The sequence below is a fragment of the Cataglyphis hispanica genome, chromosome 12 (genome assembly GCF_021464435.1).
Source record: "Cataglyphis hispanica isolate Lineage 1 chromosome 12, ULB_Chis1_1.0, whole genome shotgun sequence".
NCBI classification, from domain to species: Eukaryota; Metazoa; Arthropoda; class Insecta; order Hymenoptera; family Formicidae; genus Cataglyphis; species Cataglyphis hispanica.
In genome coordinates this window covers 2,091,975-2,109,409 of record NC_065965.1, presented here as the reverse complement: position 1 = coordinate 2,109,409, position 17,435 = coordinate 2,091,975, and the positions used below count along the sequence as shown (strand labels likewise).

Here is a 17,435-nt window from a genome sequence, read left to right as displayed (position 1 = left end):
TCACATCATTTCATTCTTTAGAGAAATAGCTATGATTGGCCAGTGTAGTATTTAATCGTATTAAATAATATCGGTGTAAACTAGGCCAATCTACAAAAATTTTCATTTAACATGTATATTTTGTTTGTGCTACAGCTATAATTATGAATCAGGAATACAGAAAAATTATGAATTTATTAATATATTTTTATTTATGATACAATTGGACACAATCACTCATATCGACTTATGTCTAGGGTAATCAACACGATTGACCAATGAAAGGACTTTTCCAATTGACCAATAAGCATTGTCTGATAATACATCCATGCCATAGCGTCCGACGAAAAACGCGGGCATGGTTTTCTTATCAGGCTTCTCTCTAATATTATTATAATTCAATAACACGCACTACGCAGTACGCAGTGAGCTGAATTTGTCGTTTGAAAATTCAAGGTGCCTTTGTTTCATAACGCATTTTTTACGTGTCACGTGTTATCTTGTCATCTTCCATTGTAAGTGAATGTATTTTTTATACGTGCTCTTGTGGAGATTTTGGTATTCAGGAAGTTGAGGTTATTCCGATTTTAAGTCTCTCAAATTTATCTATATTTTCATCAGTTTTATTCTTTGTCTTAGAATCTTCGTTTTTGTCAATTTTTTCTTCCACATGCACGAAGAAAGAAAGAAACCTAAGCGAAGTTTTTCAGAAGCTTGGCTTAGTGACGATAGATTTAAATCTTGGATACGCAAAGTATCATTTGACGATAGTCTTTTCCATTGTGTCATGTGCAATAAAAATTTTTCGTGCAGCTTATCACACGTTTTAAGACACGCGGATTCCACGTGTCATAAAAATAATATTAGAGAAAGTACATCATTATCATTAAATAATGATAATAATGTACGTCCGAATAAAACAATACCACGGAAATGTTTTCAACATCGTTGGTTGGAGATAGATTTGTTTAAGCCATGGCTGCGCGAAGTGTCACATGACGTAAATTCATTTTTTTGTACATTTTGTAACACATCTGTTATTGGTGGTTTATCTCAAATCTATCGTCACGCAGAAACTATAAAGCATAAGACAATGTGTAAAAGAAATAAAACAAATGAATCTAGTGAAGATGTGAAAACGAACGATGAACCGATTTTGTCATTTGAAAAACGAAAAAAATTAGCAGAAATTCGATATGCCGCGTTAATTGCCGATAAAAATATTTCGCATCAAACGGCAAAAGAAATTCTTACTCTTTTTCAAGAAATAGGAAAAGATTATAATGTCTTGAAAAAAATGAACATGGGTCGAACAAAATGTACAAATATAATTTCAAATGTGTTATGTCCGGTTGAGACGGATCGTGTGGTCAGCAATATTCAAAATACTAAATTTTCGATTTTCATTGATGAAACGTCTGATATTTTAAATGAAAAATGGATGACGTTTCTTGTTCGGTATGTTGATCCGAAAACATTAAATATTCGCTCGCAGTTAGTAAAATTATTTAATATTGATGCCAGAGATTGCAGCGCAGAAAAATTATTTCATGCATTTAAATCTGAAATGTTGGAGTTAAATATTCCATTTTTGAATATTATAGCCTTGTCATGCGACAATACATCCGTAATGATAGGAAAACATTCTTCATTTAAAAAGAAGTTGGAAGAAATTTGTAAAAATGTAATAACACTTGCATGTCCATGTCATTCCATTGCATTGGCTACACATGTCGCATGCGCTGAAATACCAGATTATTGCCAGGAATTTTTTAAAAAAATTGCGAATTTTATTAGTAGCAATCTGAAGTGTTTGGCTGTTTATGGAGAATCCTGTGAATGTTTTCAGAAAACAAATCGAAAAATGTTAAAGTCTGACACACAGTGGCTTTCTCACCACTCATGTATTGAGAAACTTCTTGAATCTTGGGATATTATCAAACAATTTCTAAATGAAAGTGAAAAAACAAAGTCTGAAACATACTTATTATCTATGATACAAAAATTAGACATGAAAGCCTATTTATTATTTTTAAAGCATATTTTGCCTTTTTTAAATTCATTTAATTCATTTTTTCAAACTGAGGAAACTAGAATACATTTATTACAGCCAAAATCAATAGAACTTTTAATCACAGTTTCTAAACATTTTTTAAAATCAGAATTCTTAAATCATTTGTGCGATAATATTAAATTTACTGAAAAAAGGTATCAAAAATCGTTAGAGGAAATTTATTTAGGATTTGAATGCGAAGATTATCTCGATGAATTAATAAGAGAAGGACACGTAGATATAGTTATAAATGTTCGAGAGAATTGTTTGCAATTTTACGAGACTGTCGCCAAAGAAATTAGTAAAAAATTACCGATTAATGATAAATTTTTATCAAAATTAAAAGTTTTCCAATCTGACATAGCTATATTAGACACTAACAGAGAAAGATCATTCAATGATGTTCTTTTTATTGCTGAAACTCTTGGCGCTTTTGATAAAAACGGTTTAAGAAATGAATGGCTTGCTTTACATTTAGATTTTACAATAACAGAAAAAAAAAAGTTATTAAAATTAAATTTTGATGATATGTGGAAACAAATTTTACTAAGCCAATACCCCACTAATATTGATAAATATCCCAATCTCAAATGTCTTTTAAATGCAATTAGGTCACTTCCAAATTCGAACGTTGCTCCAGAAAGAATGTTTTCTGTTTTAACAGATTTAAAAACAAAGAAACGAAATAAACTATCATCTGTCTCTGTAAATGCTATTTGCGTTTTCAAATCAGCATTAAAAACGAAAAGAGAAACTGTTCTAGACATGGAGATTGATGCAAAGCATTTGTCTCTCATGTCGTCGGACAAATTATATAATAGTCTTCCTAAAAAACGAAAAAGCAGCGTCACTGCAGACGTTAATAATATTGCTGGTCCCTCATCATCAAACGATATACAATAATGTTCAAAGAATAAAGAATTGCACTCTATAAGGATATTATTCACATAATACAATAAATAATTGCTTTTTTTATTTTCTTAATTGATTATTTTTCTCACATATTTGATTGTAATTGATTGTAATTTCTTATGACTTGAGGCTTATTAGACATTATTATTATTGTAGATCCGGGCTTACAGGCATGATATTTTTATATATAGGCTTTTATTTAAGGTGTGATGTTTTTTGCGGACCTAATGTCTATTACAGACATGATACTTTTTATACGCCTGTTTTTTACAGCTGTGATATTGTTTCTGCACATATAATGTTTATTATAAACATGATATTTTTTGTGATCACCTGTAAAAGACAGGCGTATAAAAAATATCATGTCTGTAATGGACATTTTATGTCCATAAAAGACATTACACTTGTAAAGGACAGGCGTATAAAAAATATTATGTCTGTAATAGACATTATGTCCGCAAAGGACATCATACCTGTTAAAGGCAGGTATATTAAAAATATCATGTCTGTGATAGACATGTCTGCAAAAGATATTACACCTGTAAAGGACAAGTGTAAATAAAATAAAAATAAAAAATATGTCTGTAATAGACATTATCCAAAGGACGTCACAGCTGTAAAGGATAGACGTATAAAAAATATGTCTTTAATATATAGACATTATGTCCGCAAAGGACATCACACCTGTAATGGACAGGCGTATAAAAAATATATCATGTCTGTGATAGACATGTCCGCAAAAGATATATTACATCTGCAAAAGACAGGCGTATAAAAAATATGTCTATAATAGACATTATGTCCGCAAAAGACATCACACTTATAAAGGACAGGTGTATAAAAAAATATCACGTCTATAATAGAAATTATGTCTGCAAAAAACATCACTCCTGTAAAGAATAGACGTATAAAAAATATCATGTCTGTAATAAACATATATGCATTATGGCCTCGAAGGACTTACTTTTCTAAAGGCATGTAAAAAATTAAATGTTTGTAGAAGACATAAATAATAAAAGTGGTATAATAGGGCTCCAGGCGAAGGTCCACTTCAACAAAACCTAACGCGCCATAAGTGGAACCTCATATCAGGTGGTGTGGAAGTCCACTATATTAAAATAATGTTAACACTGGTAGATTTCAAGTGGAAAATATAATTTGAGATAATCCTAGTAAAAAATGCTTTTCTTATCTTTATTTTCTTACAACTCTCATTTGAATGTTGTATAATACAAAAAAGCTGTAAAAACATTTAATGTTGTCATGCATATTAAAAAGAGCAGCTTCCGTTGCTGGTTTAAGGTAACAGAAAATAGTATATTTTTTTTCTTCTACTTTTTGAAGTTCGCGCCGGAGAGAAGCTTAATGAATTCACTGCGTCCGATTTTTGATGTTCGATATCCAATAGGAGAGCTTGTTTTATATAAAACGAGCTTTCTTATTGGACATCGGAAATCGGACGGAGTGTGAATCCTCCATAAGGGCTATTCTACGATATGCAAATGCTGGGTGCTGGACAATCGTCAGCTGCGAAAGAAAAAGTTGAAAAGTGCTATTTTTGCGTTTGGCATTGCGATTGCCAAAAAAAGTTGAAAATTGGGTAACTCTCTTTTGGCACGCTTTTCTATTGAATATTTAGTATAAATTCTGTACAATTGTGTTCAATTATGATTTGATATATATTATAATGATTAAAATTAGTGATTGTGCGACCATCTGTGATCGAGTTTGCTGTAGAGGCGACTGATTGAAGAAATTAAATCTATTTAATATATATCTAAACTATAAGATGTCCACTGAAGAAACTTATGAACAGGTTGGATTTACTTTTATTTTTTTTTTATAAATTTGAATTTTTTCTTTTATCTCTGAAAAAAAAAGAAAATGTTTTCAGAATAGATTTATTTTTTTTTACAATTGTAGTATAAACATAGATAATAAATGTTATAAATAATTATTGTATGGATTATTTTATTTATTGTAATCATTTTTCATATTCTTAACCTGAATATGTTGATAGTTTGAAGATGAAGAAGCGGAGATTCCTATCGGCGGAACCTTACCTGGTGGGAGAAAGCGTCTCTTCTCCAAAGAACTACGCTGTATGATGTATGGTTTTGGCGATGATCAAAATCCTTATACTGAAAGTGTGGATTTGTTGGAGGATTTAGTTATCGAATTTATAACAGAGATGACACATCGAGCCATGGAAATAGGGCGCACTGGGCGAGTTCAAGTAGAAGATATTGTGTTTTTAGGTATGTATAATTTTTAGAATATGTATAGATTAGGATATATACATATACACACACACATACAATCAAGCATTAAAATAAGAGTGAGAACTAAGAGAAGAAATAAGAGGAAGAATAAGAGTGAAAACTAAGAAAAGTTAATAATAAGGACATTAATAATTATTAATAATCTTGATAATTTTATAATATAGATAACTGACTGTAATATATTATTTTTTAATTTATAATTTATTGATTTATTTATGTTTGCAGTAAGAAAAGACCCCAGAAAATATGCCAGAGTAAAAGATCTTCTAACAATGAACGAAGAACTTAAGAAAGCAAGAAAAGCTTTTGACGAGGTTAAATACGCAGGTACTGTCAAAGATTAGACAATTATAATGTTACATTATTGAATGTAAAACATTTAGAGACTTAAAGATAAATCTACTTGAATTATATTTATATAACTATTTAAATAATTCAAGTCAGCATGATCAACTTGCAAGTAATATTAATATAGTTTGATGTATATAATTGATTGCATATATTGATTAAGATAAAAATAATGTTTTTAGTTAGTTAAATTTATTACTGAGCAAATGTTGCTTTACTTTGCAATAATATTATGCTTGCAAGTAAAAATTTATTTACTCTTTTGATCTGGATATTTGATAAAGATCTTTTTATATTTTTAAATACAAAGAAGTACACAAATTTGCAGTAAATTTGTTTTCAATAAATATATAAAATGTTAAGTTTGATATATAATTTTGCACTCTATTACAAAATATATTATTTAATAAGAATATCACATGTGACATTTTGCAGAAAAAAAAAAATATATATATATATATATATGGAGAACTAAAAGAAAACAAATTTTTCTGATTAGCTCTTAGTAGATCTTTATATACATACATACATACATACATATACATATATATATATATATATATATATACACTTTTTATTTTATGTATTAATGAACTTAATAAAGTAATATATTATATATATTTTATGCAAATGCTAATTATATTTTACATTTAATACAATTCCATACAAACTATATTTTGCTATTCCATTTTGATACGTGGTTTTATATACTAAAATATAATAATTTATTATTATTACTTAAATTTATAGAAAATTAAGCTTTATATGGTTCATATATTTTGTTATATATTACAATTCAAATCTTATAATTTATAATTTTTGTAATTTATATTATAATTCATTCAGCAATTATTGCATTTTCTTTTAGTTATATCATTGTTATAATACAGGTTGGCAAAACTGTTTTTTTTTGCATGGTTTATGATTGTTACAATTCAGCATGTGCAGTGTTTGCATGTAGTTTGTTCGTCTTTTATGTGATGCCCTTCTCGCAGTTTTACATTTCTCGAGCAATCTATAGTTATTGTACAATGTCACAAACAGCCTGTTTTGCTGACAGAATAACGTCATTGAGTCCTACACCTTGGTAAGAAGAACCGCACAGTCCCAGGGGAATATGATGCGCTGAAATATAATTGTGGATGCGTTTTATACGTTGCGTATGACCCACGACGTGCTGTGGAATACAGTCCTTCAGAACGGCAATGTTATGTGCGACTGGTTCCTCCTCGATATGTAAGATATTTTTCGTATGATGAATCGCCGTTGTTAACAGATGTTCTTCTGATGGATTCGGGCCGAAATATTTTTCGAACCAAGCACCGCCCATCATGACTGTCAGCACCTAAACCATGTTGCAAAATTCCTATATATATAAAATGTTGGACACGATGATGTATTTAATTTAATATTCTCAATTTTGTATATATAAAAATAAAAATTATGGAAGAAACTACGTGAAAACTGGATTGCTATGCATTAATCAAATAAAGATCTAACGTCCTGAGGAGAAATAAAATTTCAAACTATAGATACTAGAAGTATACATACTGAAGAAGACTTTTGAGGGAAAACACAGGAATCAAAGATTACACCTAGCAGAGGAAGATTCTCTTTCGGTGGTACAAGAAAGCCAAATGCCTGTAATGGCACTATGTCCTTCTGAAATTCAACATTAACTACTCCTACTGTTACAGTAGGTATCGCTTCTAATTCTGCAGACAGTGTGGGATGTTGTTCCTGCACTAGTTCAGCCAAGTTTCTCGCGGGTAAACTAGAAATAACGCGCGAACATTTTTGAATATTGCCGTTAATTAATAGTTCTATGTGATTTGATTTAAATGTAAGTTTTTCACATTTTGCCTCAGTTTGTATCTTTACTCCTCGCTTTCTCAAATTATTGGCCAATGCCTGAGGTAATTGTTCGAGTCCTCCTTCCAGACCCCATAATGCCCAACGTTCCTTTAGAGCTCTATCTGCTAAAGTCAGATTTAAATTTGTAGACTCACTCTCTGCATTATTTTCTTTTATTACGTCATTTTTCGGTTTTACAAAAATGTTTTTTAGTCGATTTGCCAATACACCTTTTACTATAGAACCATATTTCTGTTCCGCTTCGAATAGAGATTTGAACAAAAAATTAACACTAATTTTTCGCGCATCTCCCGCACATATTCCACAAATTAGAGGACTGATGAGATTATCCGCAATGTCTTGACCTAATCTTCTTTGAACGAAATTATAGATGCTCTCGTCTTCTTTGGATATCTTTGGAGCCGTCAAGTCGGTCCATAGACAATTTATTAGGGGACGATCTAACAATGAAATCGTTTTAAAGATACCCTTCAACGAAGATGGTAAGAGATGCAATGTTTCATTTGCGTAGATCAATCTATTCCGCGTCGCGGGATGACTTGGTCCGATATGAATTAATTTGTTATTCAATTGAAGATCCTCCACCAAGTTAAGGGTATTTTTTCCAGCTAATCCAACTGGTTTAACAGTTCTCGGTCCTTGTTCAAATATTGCTCCAGTTGGTGATTTTCTACTTCGTATCCATCCACCCACGCGACTGGACGCTTCCAATAAAATGACAGTTGAATTTTTTGCATTATTAGCGGCATAATAAGCTGCTGATAGACCTGATATACCACCTCCTAATATTATCATTTTAATATTAGTTAAAATGATTATACCTATACAATATTAGCACAATATATTGTGCAATTAAATGCACTCTTGATTAAATATATATCATTTTATGTATTAAAAATCTATAATATCTTTATTATTATTATATATCATATAAAAAGAATTTTATTTATGAATGAATTGTAAATATATGTGTTAAATTATTTATAAAATAATTTATGGAGATATATAATGCCTAATAGTATTTAAATACTTTAACATTATTTAGACTGCATTTTTTAATTCTTTTTTTTTTATATAAACATTATTCAAAAGAAGTCAGAAAAACGATAATATTGAAAATAATTTGTAGGTTATCTACTGTGAGCATAGACATATAAAATACATAGACGGAACATTAGTTGCCAATATAGGAATTATGGGAGTCATGGGAGCAAGAAACGGTTGGGAGACGCAAGCGAAACACGCATTAAAGATTGACTAATCAGAACAAAAGGAACTAAAATTTTTTGTCCCGATTGGTCAATTTCAATCTTCAATCGGTAGTCTGATACGGGCTTAATACTTTTTATACATACACACACACACACATGTTTAACATACATGTGCGCAAATATATGGGGATTTGTGATCACGATCGATGTCGTTTCGCGAAATGCTGCAACCAATTGTAGTATTGTAGTGTGCAGGTAGGTAGTTGCGCTTGATTGTGAGGACAAATTTCCTTGCTTTGAGTCAATGACGGAAACGATCTTATTCCTCGAGAATTTTTCTTAGACAATTCTCGCGAGCTCGATGTAATTGACACATCAACATACTCGACGTTTTCGAACTTTCTCGTGCGTGGAAAAAGCTCGAAGATATCCCCGAGACACGATCCTTCCGTTCAGTTCGCGACGACGACACGCATTATTCTAGAAATGCACCATCTTCGGTATTAATCGGCAAGAAGGCCGTACCTTGGATCGATGAGAAGAAAGAACTTAATTATATCAGCATGCAGAACAACGATGAGAATAAGACGCACGCCGTGCACAGCGACGACGAGGATCAGAGTTTTGATACCGAGAAACCTGCCGCGGGCGGTGAGGTTTCCAGTCGCGGCACCGACAAATCCACCGCGGATGGCGACGAAGACGGATCGAGGACAGATCGCGACACCAAGAAGTCATCTTCGAGTAGTAACGACGATAATCTTGGCTGCGGCACCAAAAAGCCCGTTGCGAAGAATGAGAGCTATGCTTGGCCCATGTATCGCGCGTCTACCTCGCGAGAGAAATTGCTCGCCACTCCGGAGGATGATTATGGCTGCGAGCACTATAAGCGAAAGTCCAAGTTTGTGGTATGTGTAAAAGTTAAGATAAAAATATTCCATTATTCTGTAATGTAACATCTTCAAATTTATTAGTATAATTGGATGTTTATTTATAGAAGTTTTAATACATTATAATTTGATTTATATAAAATATTAATAAAGTGTCTTTTAAAAAGTTATTTTTGTACTGAGAAATGATATTATTACTATATAGAAATGATATTATTATTATTATCTTTTGGAAAAGAAACATGTGACATTGAATGTTATTGTCACATACAAATATGTAATTTATATTTATTAAAGATTTCATATCAAGAATCTTATTTCAAAATATATAGTAAAAATAAATAATGAGTATAATATGTAAAAATAATATAATACATTTTATTTTTTAATATATAAATTTTTAAGTTCTTGTGTTTTAACATGTGCTTGTTTTTTTTAGACTCCTTGCTGCAACAAAGTATATACATGCCGCTTTTGTCACGATGAGCAGGAGGCACATACAGTAAATAGGAAAGAAGTCACAGAATTGATATGTGTTCTCTGTGATACTCGTCAACCTGTTCAAGCCACTTGTCAAAATTGCCATTGTCAATTTGGCAAATATACATGCCTCGAATGTAATCTTTTTGATGATGAGGATAAAAATCAATACCATTGTGATGGTTGTGGCATATGTAGAGTCGGTGGACGTGACAAGTTTTTTCACTGTGCAAAATGCAACATGTGTTTGCCAGTTCAACTACAAAATGGACATACGGTAAGAATATATAGATATGATAGTGCATATACAAAATATTTATATAAATAACAAAAATGTATTGAAATAACAATAGAAAATAATAAATAGCTAATTTAAAATATTTATATTATATGAAATTTACACAATTTTTGCTATACAAACATTGAATAAATTTTATTTTACAGTGCATAGAGAATGTCTCACATTCCAATTGTCCTGTGTGCCTCGAAGATATTCATACAAGTCGCACACCATGTCACATTCCCGGTTGTGGGCACTTACTACATCGTACATGTTTCAAGGAATTGTTGCAATCAGGACATTATGCCTGTCCGACGTGTCAAGTGTCGCTTTTAGATATGACAGATTTATGGAAATATTTAGATGCGGAAGTATCACTAACACCAATGCCAGAGGAATATAAGGACTATAAAGCTGATATTTTATGCAAAGACTGCCATGAGGTTGAATCTACTGTCATATATATATCCCAAACATGTTTGAGTAATAAAAAAAATATTGGCATATTATCTATTCTTTCAGGAATCAACAGTGAAGTTTCATATTGTTGGATTGAAGTGTTTAAATTGTGGTAGTTATAATACCTGCAGGATAAAAGGCTCACCTTCTCCAGGTAATTATTAATTGCTAATTAATTGTTTTACAGTCCTAAACGGTTATACGAATTCTTGATAGTTTGTACAGATCCAGATGTCCTTCCAGAAGCAGCAGCTGGTGGCAGTAGTAAAGAAGAAAAGGAACAATCGTAAGGCTAAAAATCGGAATATCATCCGAAATTATTCATTGATTAGGAAGGAGTATATTATATTAATATCGATGGAAAAAATTTTATAGATAAATTTTGTCTTTGACATTTTGTAGCAAATTGCGTTTTTTGTTGCCTTTATAGTACTCTTTCGAGAATTATTTAGCTAATTGCAAATTTTAGTACATAAAAATTAAATATTACTAAATGAGGCCAGATATCATCAAAAGTACATAATTGTTTTTAGTGATTATTTGTAACACATTCTATTGCAATTTTTGGATCCAATATGTAGATCATTTCATTAACATCTTAAAATCTTTAAAAAAATAATAGATTTCAGGTTTTTTTGTCTCGTTGATTGCATTGTAATTAAAAACAATAGTCAATGAAGTGATCAACAAGAAAACATTTCATGGACATTCCTTTTTCACATATGTACTCATGAGAACAAAAGTGTCTTAATACATGAATTTAGACATACGCGCGCGCGCGCGCACACACGCACACACACACACACACATGGAAAATCCAATATTTCGATATATACAAATTCATGTTAAGACATTTCTATTCTTGTGTATATCATGTTTACATTGAGGATCTTGATTGTTATTTGTTTCTGGTATTTTTATCTTATGAATATACAAAGTGTTTCACAATTTGTGTACTATCTGTTAATAGCAGATTCTTGAAGATATTCGTAAATAATTCTAATATCAAAATATTAAGTTAAAATAGAAAACATTTATACTTAGCTAATAAGTTTGACCAAAGTTTGTATTTTTAAATATTGCATAGTAATGAAAATATTCAGATATCAATTACCTTTCAAAAATTAATTTTGCATGATATAAAAAATCTGCCATTAGGAGATGGTGCATCATTTTTCTGGAACAACCTACATAATATCTAAACTTATTGTGTAATATATATTATTATGTGATAATGTGTATATAATGTTTGATGAATTTGGAATCGATTTTTTCTTAACGAAAATATGCTAGTACATCTCATTTTGTTGCATTTTTTTCACTTTCAAAAATTAACTTGTGGTGATTTCATAAATACCTTGCACATATTTTTAAAAGCATTGTTGCCAATTACTTTTGATAAAAGAAAATTGAATTCCAAATTGCTCAACAAATACATAAATGAAAGTTTTATGTAGCACATCTTTGGATATACTGATAATGATTTATGCATATTCCCTGTGTCTAGCTAGATTTGCCTTCTGAAATGGCAACTGCATTGGTAGCTGTTTTATTAATCATATCTAGAAAAATAATGAAAATTGATATGTGTGTGTGTACGTTTGATGTGTGTATGTGTGCATGTATATGTGGCTGTGTTGATGGAGAAAGAAATACATGATAACCCAAAATCTTTTATATTATTAGGTAATGTAGCACAGTGTCATCTTGAGTAAAACTTTCTACTTTGAATATATAATCTAACACATAAAGTTTACATTTTTATTATTTTATCAATATAATGTGCAATATAATATTGGAACATATTTTTTTCACAAATGCCAATCATGTTAGTAGTAGTGTCATATATCAAAGTATTCTTGCATATTAAGATATGTAAATTGATGGCCTAATTGTAATTGCACTTTAATTAATATTTTGAAAAAACAAAGAGAATTTGATAAATTTCTGTTAAGAATTGCTTGAAAATTATGCTTGCTGAAAACTTTTTATGGATATATTTTGGAAAAAGATCTCACTTTAGTCATAATCTAGTCGCAGAAGATTGAGCGTATCGCCGCTCTCACACAGTTTCTCTCTTAAGTGTGAATGTTTTACACAAGAGCACATATAAATTTGCACCAGTGGCACATGCTGCAACAATGAAATATCAATGTAGTAAAAATGATTAGGAAAATATTTTAGGTTGAAAATGCTAAAATATTCTATATGTATTCCAATCATTTCAATATGCATATGTTAAATTTACATTTCTCCCAAGAGGCATTCTTCTAGTAATTAATATTCACTTATTAATATAAATCCTTACCGTAATTTGTTTTAGTGTAATTGTACGTATATACAATAACTAGATGAAATACTTGATAGTCATGGCAGATAATCGTGATTTTTGCTATTGTATTTTATCATATTTGATACAAAATATTTTTTTTCACCGATTAATAGCCCTCGTATATATAAGAAACGACTGGCTAAGAACAATTCGGTAACTTTTCCTTAAAGTCTCAATTTCACAGTTTCGTGGGATCACAAATGACACAGATATAATATTTTGAAATTTTGACTTCTGATTGAAAAGCAAATCGGTAAAAAACTTCTAAAGTTCTATATATCATTCCATAACATTCCAAGTAAAACAGCTCATTAATTTTAGTGAAATTTATATTTTTAAGAAACTACAAAATTAAGCAGTTTGGCAAATCTTTGATATTTTTTAGTATGGTTCGTATTTTTATAATATTCATATTTTACTTTTATGGAAACAACTTTATTAATGTTAAACCGTTTACTTATCAACAGATTAAAAGCATGTTATGCATCCAATTATCTACAAAAGAAAAACTTCGTGACATAGATAGATAAATTTCGTTATGATTATCATGTTTTTATTATATCCCTTTGTAAATTAAATACTAGTTACAAGTGGTTCTTTGTACATAATGGCCGCAACAATGCTTTTGTTTTATATTACATATAATATATACTACTATATCAAATAAATTGATTCTAATTCTATTCCATTAATCTTTTTATAAGAGGATGACAAGAATTCAATTTCATACTTGCGTATCAAGTGATAATAATATAATAATATAAAATTTGTTAATATCTGCATTTATTCGATATCACTCGATACGCATATAAATTTCATTATAAAAATTGCGAAGTTATTATTTGGAGGCAAATTCCATCCTATGAGAGAATAATCTTGATTTTCCTCTGATACATTTTTAGAAACCGCCACGGATTGTAAACGCATGAATATTGCGCACATTATAAACAGGGATATTCAATTATTGCTATATATATATATATATATATATATATATATATATATATATATATATATATTATATATATATATATATATAATAATAGTATATAATATATATATATATATATATATATATATATATATATATATATATTAATATAATATATATATAATATAGTAATAATATATATATATATTATGTGTAAAATTTACATGTATGCCGCGTTAAAGTATTTATATTTTACTATTAAATACAGAACACTATCAAATGCAGAGGTTATTTTCTCATAGAATAGAATTTATAAGGAGTAACTGTAAATGAAATTATAAAATTTAAGCAGGGGAGAGAAAACAGAAGAAAAAGAGATGTACTTCTCATTTTTTGATACATAGACGAGAAAGATTTATACTAAATGATGAGAAGTACACATATCCTTTTTCATACCTTCCTTTCTTGAATTTTATAATTTTATGTACAATGTATTAAGAGGGTTTGAAGTAAATAATAAAGACACTTATTTCTGCCGTTTTTTTTTTTACGGAAAAAGCCACCTCACTCGTGCAGTGTAGAATTGATAATCCACGTACATCGAAGTCAATTAATTCAATTTGTCGCTTAATTTATCTCTTGAATTCATAGTACATGGATTATTTGAGATAATGGCGGATTCTTTAAACAAAAATGCTCTACATTTCTTTCTCTACGACTAGTTTTGTATTTTTTTGTCTTTTTTTTTTGTAGCACAAGTGGCCGAGCGAGTGTGGTGTTTTTCCGTTTTTCCATTTCTTTTATTTTATTCAAAAATTTAAAGAACGTGGACGTAACGGCAGATATCCGTGACTGCTTAAAAAACGTCGGGCGGCGCGAGTCATCTCAAGCTGGTCACGCGTGCGACCACATGCCACTGTTGTCCATTGCGGTTCTAATTGTAACTGCGAAAAGAAAGAAAAAAATGTAGATGTGTGATTTTAATGCAAGGTACATTTGTAATAAAAATTAGCAATGACGTAGTATGAAATTTGTTTGATTTAATAAAATAAAATAAAAAAAAAAAAAATATATATATATATATATATATATATATATATATATATATAGAGAGAGAGAGAGAGAGAGAGAGATAGTCGTATGCAAATATATATATATATATAAAATATTTTTAAAATACACGTGTTAGTACATTTTACTTATATAAAAAAAGGTTTTAAACTACATTTATAAACATTACATATAAATGTTAGTTAAAATTAAATGAATTAAATGTTAGTTAAAATTAATTTAAATGATTTACTTCTATATTCATCGCGATTAACTTTTATTGTAATTGAAATCTTGGTATCTTTTTAATCATAATATTGACTATAATATAAACATGCATATAATGATACTCAGTTTATTTAGTTATACAATTAGAGTATATACATATAGGATCAATTTCAAAAATTATTTTAGTAGATTCGAATTTAAACCCCAGTTGATTTAATAGTGTAATTTCTAACTTTTATAAAAACAAAAAACATAAAATATACATAAATTACATAAAATATAATTATTTAACGAGAACTCACCTTGGGTCGTTTTATCGGCCTAAGAGGCAGAGGACTGAAGATACAACAAGGACTGTCGAACGCGTCGAATGTGATCGCTCTCTTGGCATTCGGCTTCCGTTGTTGTACAGATGTAAAGTCGTGAGGAGTCTGGAAAGGATAGACACACACTAGCAGCCGGCATACAAGAGATATTCTTAGAAAATAAAATACGCGTTGACTTTATATTTGAACAATTCGGGAATGATTCAAAGTTACAAGTAATCGATGAAAAAAAATAGATTAAAAATTTTAATTTATATTTTTCAGAGATCACAGAATGAGATATGATAAATTAGTTTTTCATCCGCTTTTTCTCGCTTATTTAATGCATTTTGCAGAGGAAAGAATGGAAGAGAAAGAAGAAGAAATAGAATGCCCACAATTTGTGGAATGACTAGGCCTTTGGGTGACAACATAAGGATTTTTGTTCAATTTGGTTTCAGGTAAGGAGTTTTGGTGTTATCTTTTTATAAAAAAAAATTTTTAATAATTCATAATCTCAAATAACTCACAATTTGAAAATCTTTATTTTCGTTTTTTTTTATTTTAAAATTATTTTTGAGTTTGAATAAAAGAGGAAAATTTCTTAAAACTTAAGAAAAAAACGATTTTATTTGATGTAGCAATAAATATCTAAATAAAAAGATGATGAAAAAGACTAGGCCTTTACGTTTTGGATACGCGCCGTGCACGTGCGGGTCGTTTTTGACTGGATACCGCGCATAAATATCTTTGGATCGGGAAGAGGTTGAGATACTTTGGTACGCTAGACCAGGCCTGTATAAAGAGGATGATTTTTCAGTTAGTATATGCAATTAACATGCGACAACTTAACATATCATTAAAAAAACAAAAATACATATACATAATATATTTATACTTATATTATATATATATATATATATATATATATATATATATATATATATATATATGTACACACACACATATGTATAAATATATTGATAATATGTATTAATATTAATATGAATATATAGAATTCATTATATCAATATATAATATTAATATAATATATATATATTAATATTAATATAAATATATATTAATATGAATATGTAGAAAAAAACATTTAAAAAACATTACGCTCGTGCAGGATTATCTAGAACTTAATTTGCAGGAAGAAGGATTGTGGAATTAAATATTAACATATGTTCGAAATAACAAAATAATATAGCATTAAAATCATTTCAAACGTGTTAATGCATCTGTACATTTGCGTATAGTGTTATTAATATAATTATTCGCGATTCATTGTTAGAATCCATTCTCAGCAAAATTAATAAGAGCGAAGCAAACAAAAACGGAACAAGATCGGTCATATGCCGATTATATGTACACGCTTAAAACATGATAATTAATAATTTATATGTATTTTTTTGATTAAAAAACATAAATGACCACAATTCGTAAAAGTGACAAATGCCTAATAGTATAAAATTATCCACGTACATAATTTAAGTACTTTTTTGTTAGTCAAGATTGAATGACATACAATGTTTTTTTTCTCTAATTTTTACAATAAATTAATAATTTACTTCTTGTTTTAAAATAATAAATCTAATAGAGTAATAGTATGTATAAATAATTAACAGGGCAAAAGACGCACGCGTCATTGAAATAAATTAATATAAATAGATCGAGCGTTCGTAAATGCCATATATACATATATATATATATATATATATATATATATATATATATATATGTTATATATATAGTTTATTATATATTATTTTATTATATCATACCTAAAACTAATACGAACGATAATCTTTGGATTG

The 17,435-nt window shown here is 29.3% G+C and overlaps 4 protein-coding genes across 7 annotated transcripts in view; 2 read left to right on the top strand and 2 right to left on the bottom strand.

Annotated features, from left to right (window-relative positions):
- The first annotated feature begins 4,433 nt into the window (after nt 1-4,433).
- Nucleotides 4,434-6,779, top strand: LOC126853572 (transcription initiation factor TFIID subunit 13). 2 transcript variants are annotated; one of them, XM_050599421.1, is made up of 4 exons: nt 4,434-4,544; nt 4,646-4,760; nt 4,965-5,202; nt 5,452-6,115. In XM_050599421.1, the coding sequence occupies exons 2-4, from the start codon at nt 4,734-4,736 to the stop codon at nt 5,568-5,570; spliced, it is 384 nt and encodes a 127-aa protein (XP_050455378.1). In that variant the 5' UTR covers nt 4,434-4,544; nt 4,646-4,733; the 3' UTR covers nt 5,571-6,115. The 2 variants fall into 2 exon arrangements, with proteins under 2 accessions (XP_050455378.1, XP_050455379.1); XM_050599422.1 differs by adding an exon at nt 6,635-6,779 and having other exon boundaries at nt 4,449-4,760; nt 5,452-5,553.
- Nucleotides 6,329-8,580, bottom strand: LOC126853570 (protoporphyrinogen oxidase). Its single transcript, XM_050599418.1, has 2 exons — nt 7,126-8,580; nt 6,329-6,919 (listed from the first exon to the last, which is right to left on the bottom strand). Exons 1-2 carry the CDS (start codon nt 8,242-8,244, stop codon nt 6,596-6,598), a joined length of 1,443 nt encoding a protein of 480 aa, XP_050455375.1. The 5' UTR covers nt 8,245-8,580; the 3' UTR covers nt 6,329-6,595.
- A 242-nt stretch (nt 8,581-8,822) lies between these two features.
- Nucleotides 8,823-11,161, top strand: LOC126853571 (RING finger and CHY zinc finger domain-containing protein 1). 2 transcript variants are annotated; one of them, XM_050599420.1, is made up of 5 exons: nt 8,823-9,568; nt 9,990-10,307; nt 10,475-10,753; nt 10,833-10,923; nt 10,995-11,161. In XM_050599420.1, the coding sequence occupies exons 1-5, from the start codon at nt 9,224-9,226 to the stop codon at nt 11,057-11,059; spliced, it is 1,098 nt and encodes a 365-aa protein (XP_050455377.1). In that variant the 5' UTR covers nt 8,823-9,223; the 3' UTR covers nt 11,060-11,161. The 2 variants fall into 2 exon arrangements, with proteins under 2 accessions (XP_050455377.1, XP_050455376.1); XM_050599419.1 differs by having other exon boundaries at nt 10,986-11,161.
- A 3,071-nt stretch (nt 11,162-14,232) lies between these two features.
- Nucleotides 14,233-17,435, bottom strand: part of LOC126853363 (myb protein) — a 28,045-nt gene continuing 24,842 nt past the window's right edge. For both annotated transcript variants that reach the window (XM_050599019.1, XM_050599018.1), the window contains exons 9-10: nt 15,613-15,741; nt 14,233-14,976 (exon numbers count right to left, since the gene is read on the bottom strand). In XM_050599019.1, the coding sequence (XP_050454976.1) occupies nt 14,842-14,976; nt 15,613-15,741 (264 nt within the window). In that variant the 3' untranslated portion in view covers nt 14,233-14,841. The remainder of the gene's footprint in view (nt 14,977-15,612; nt 15,742-17,435) is intronic.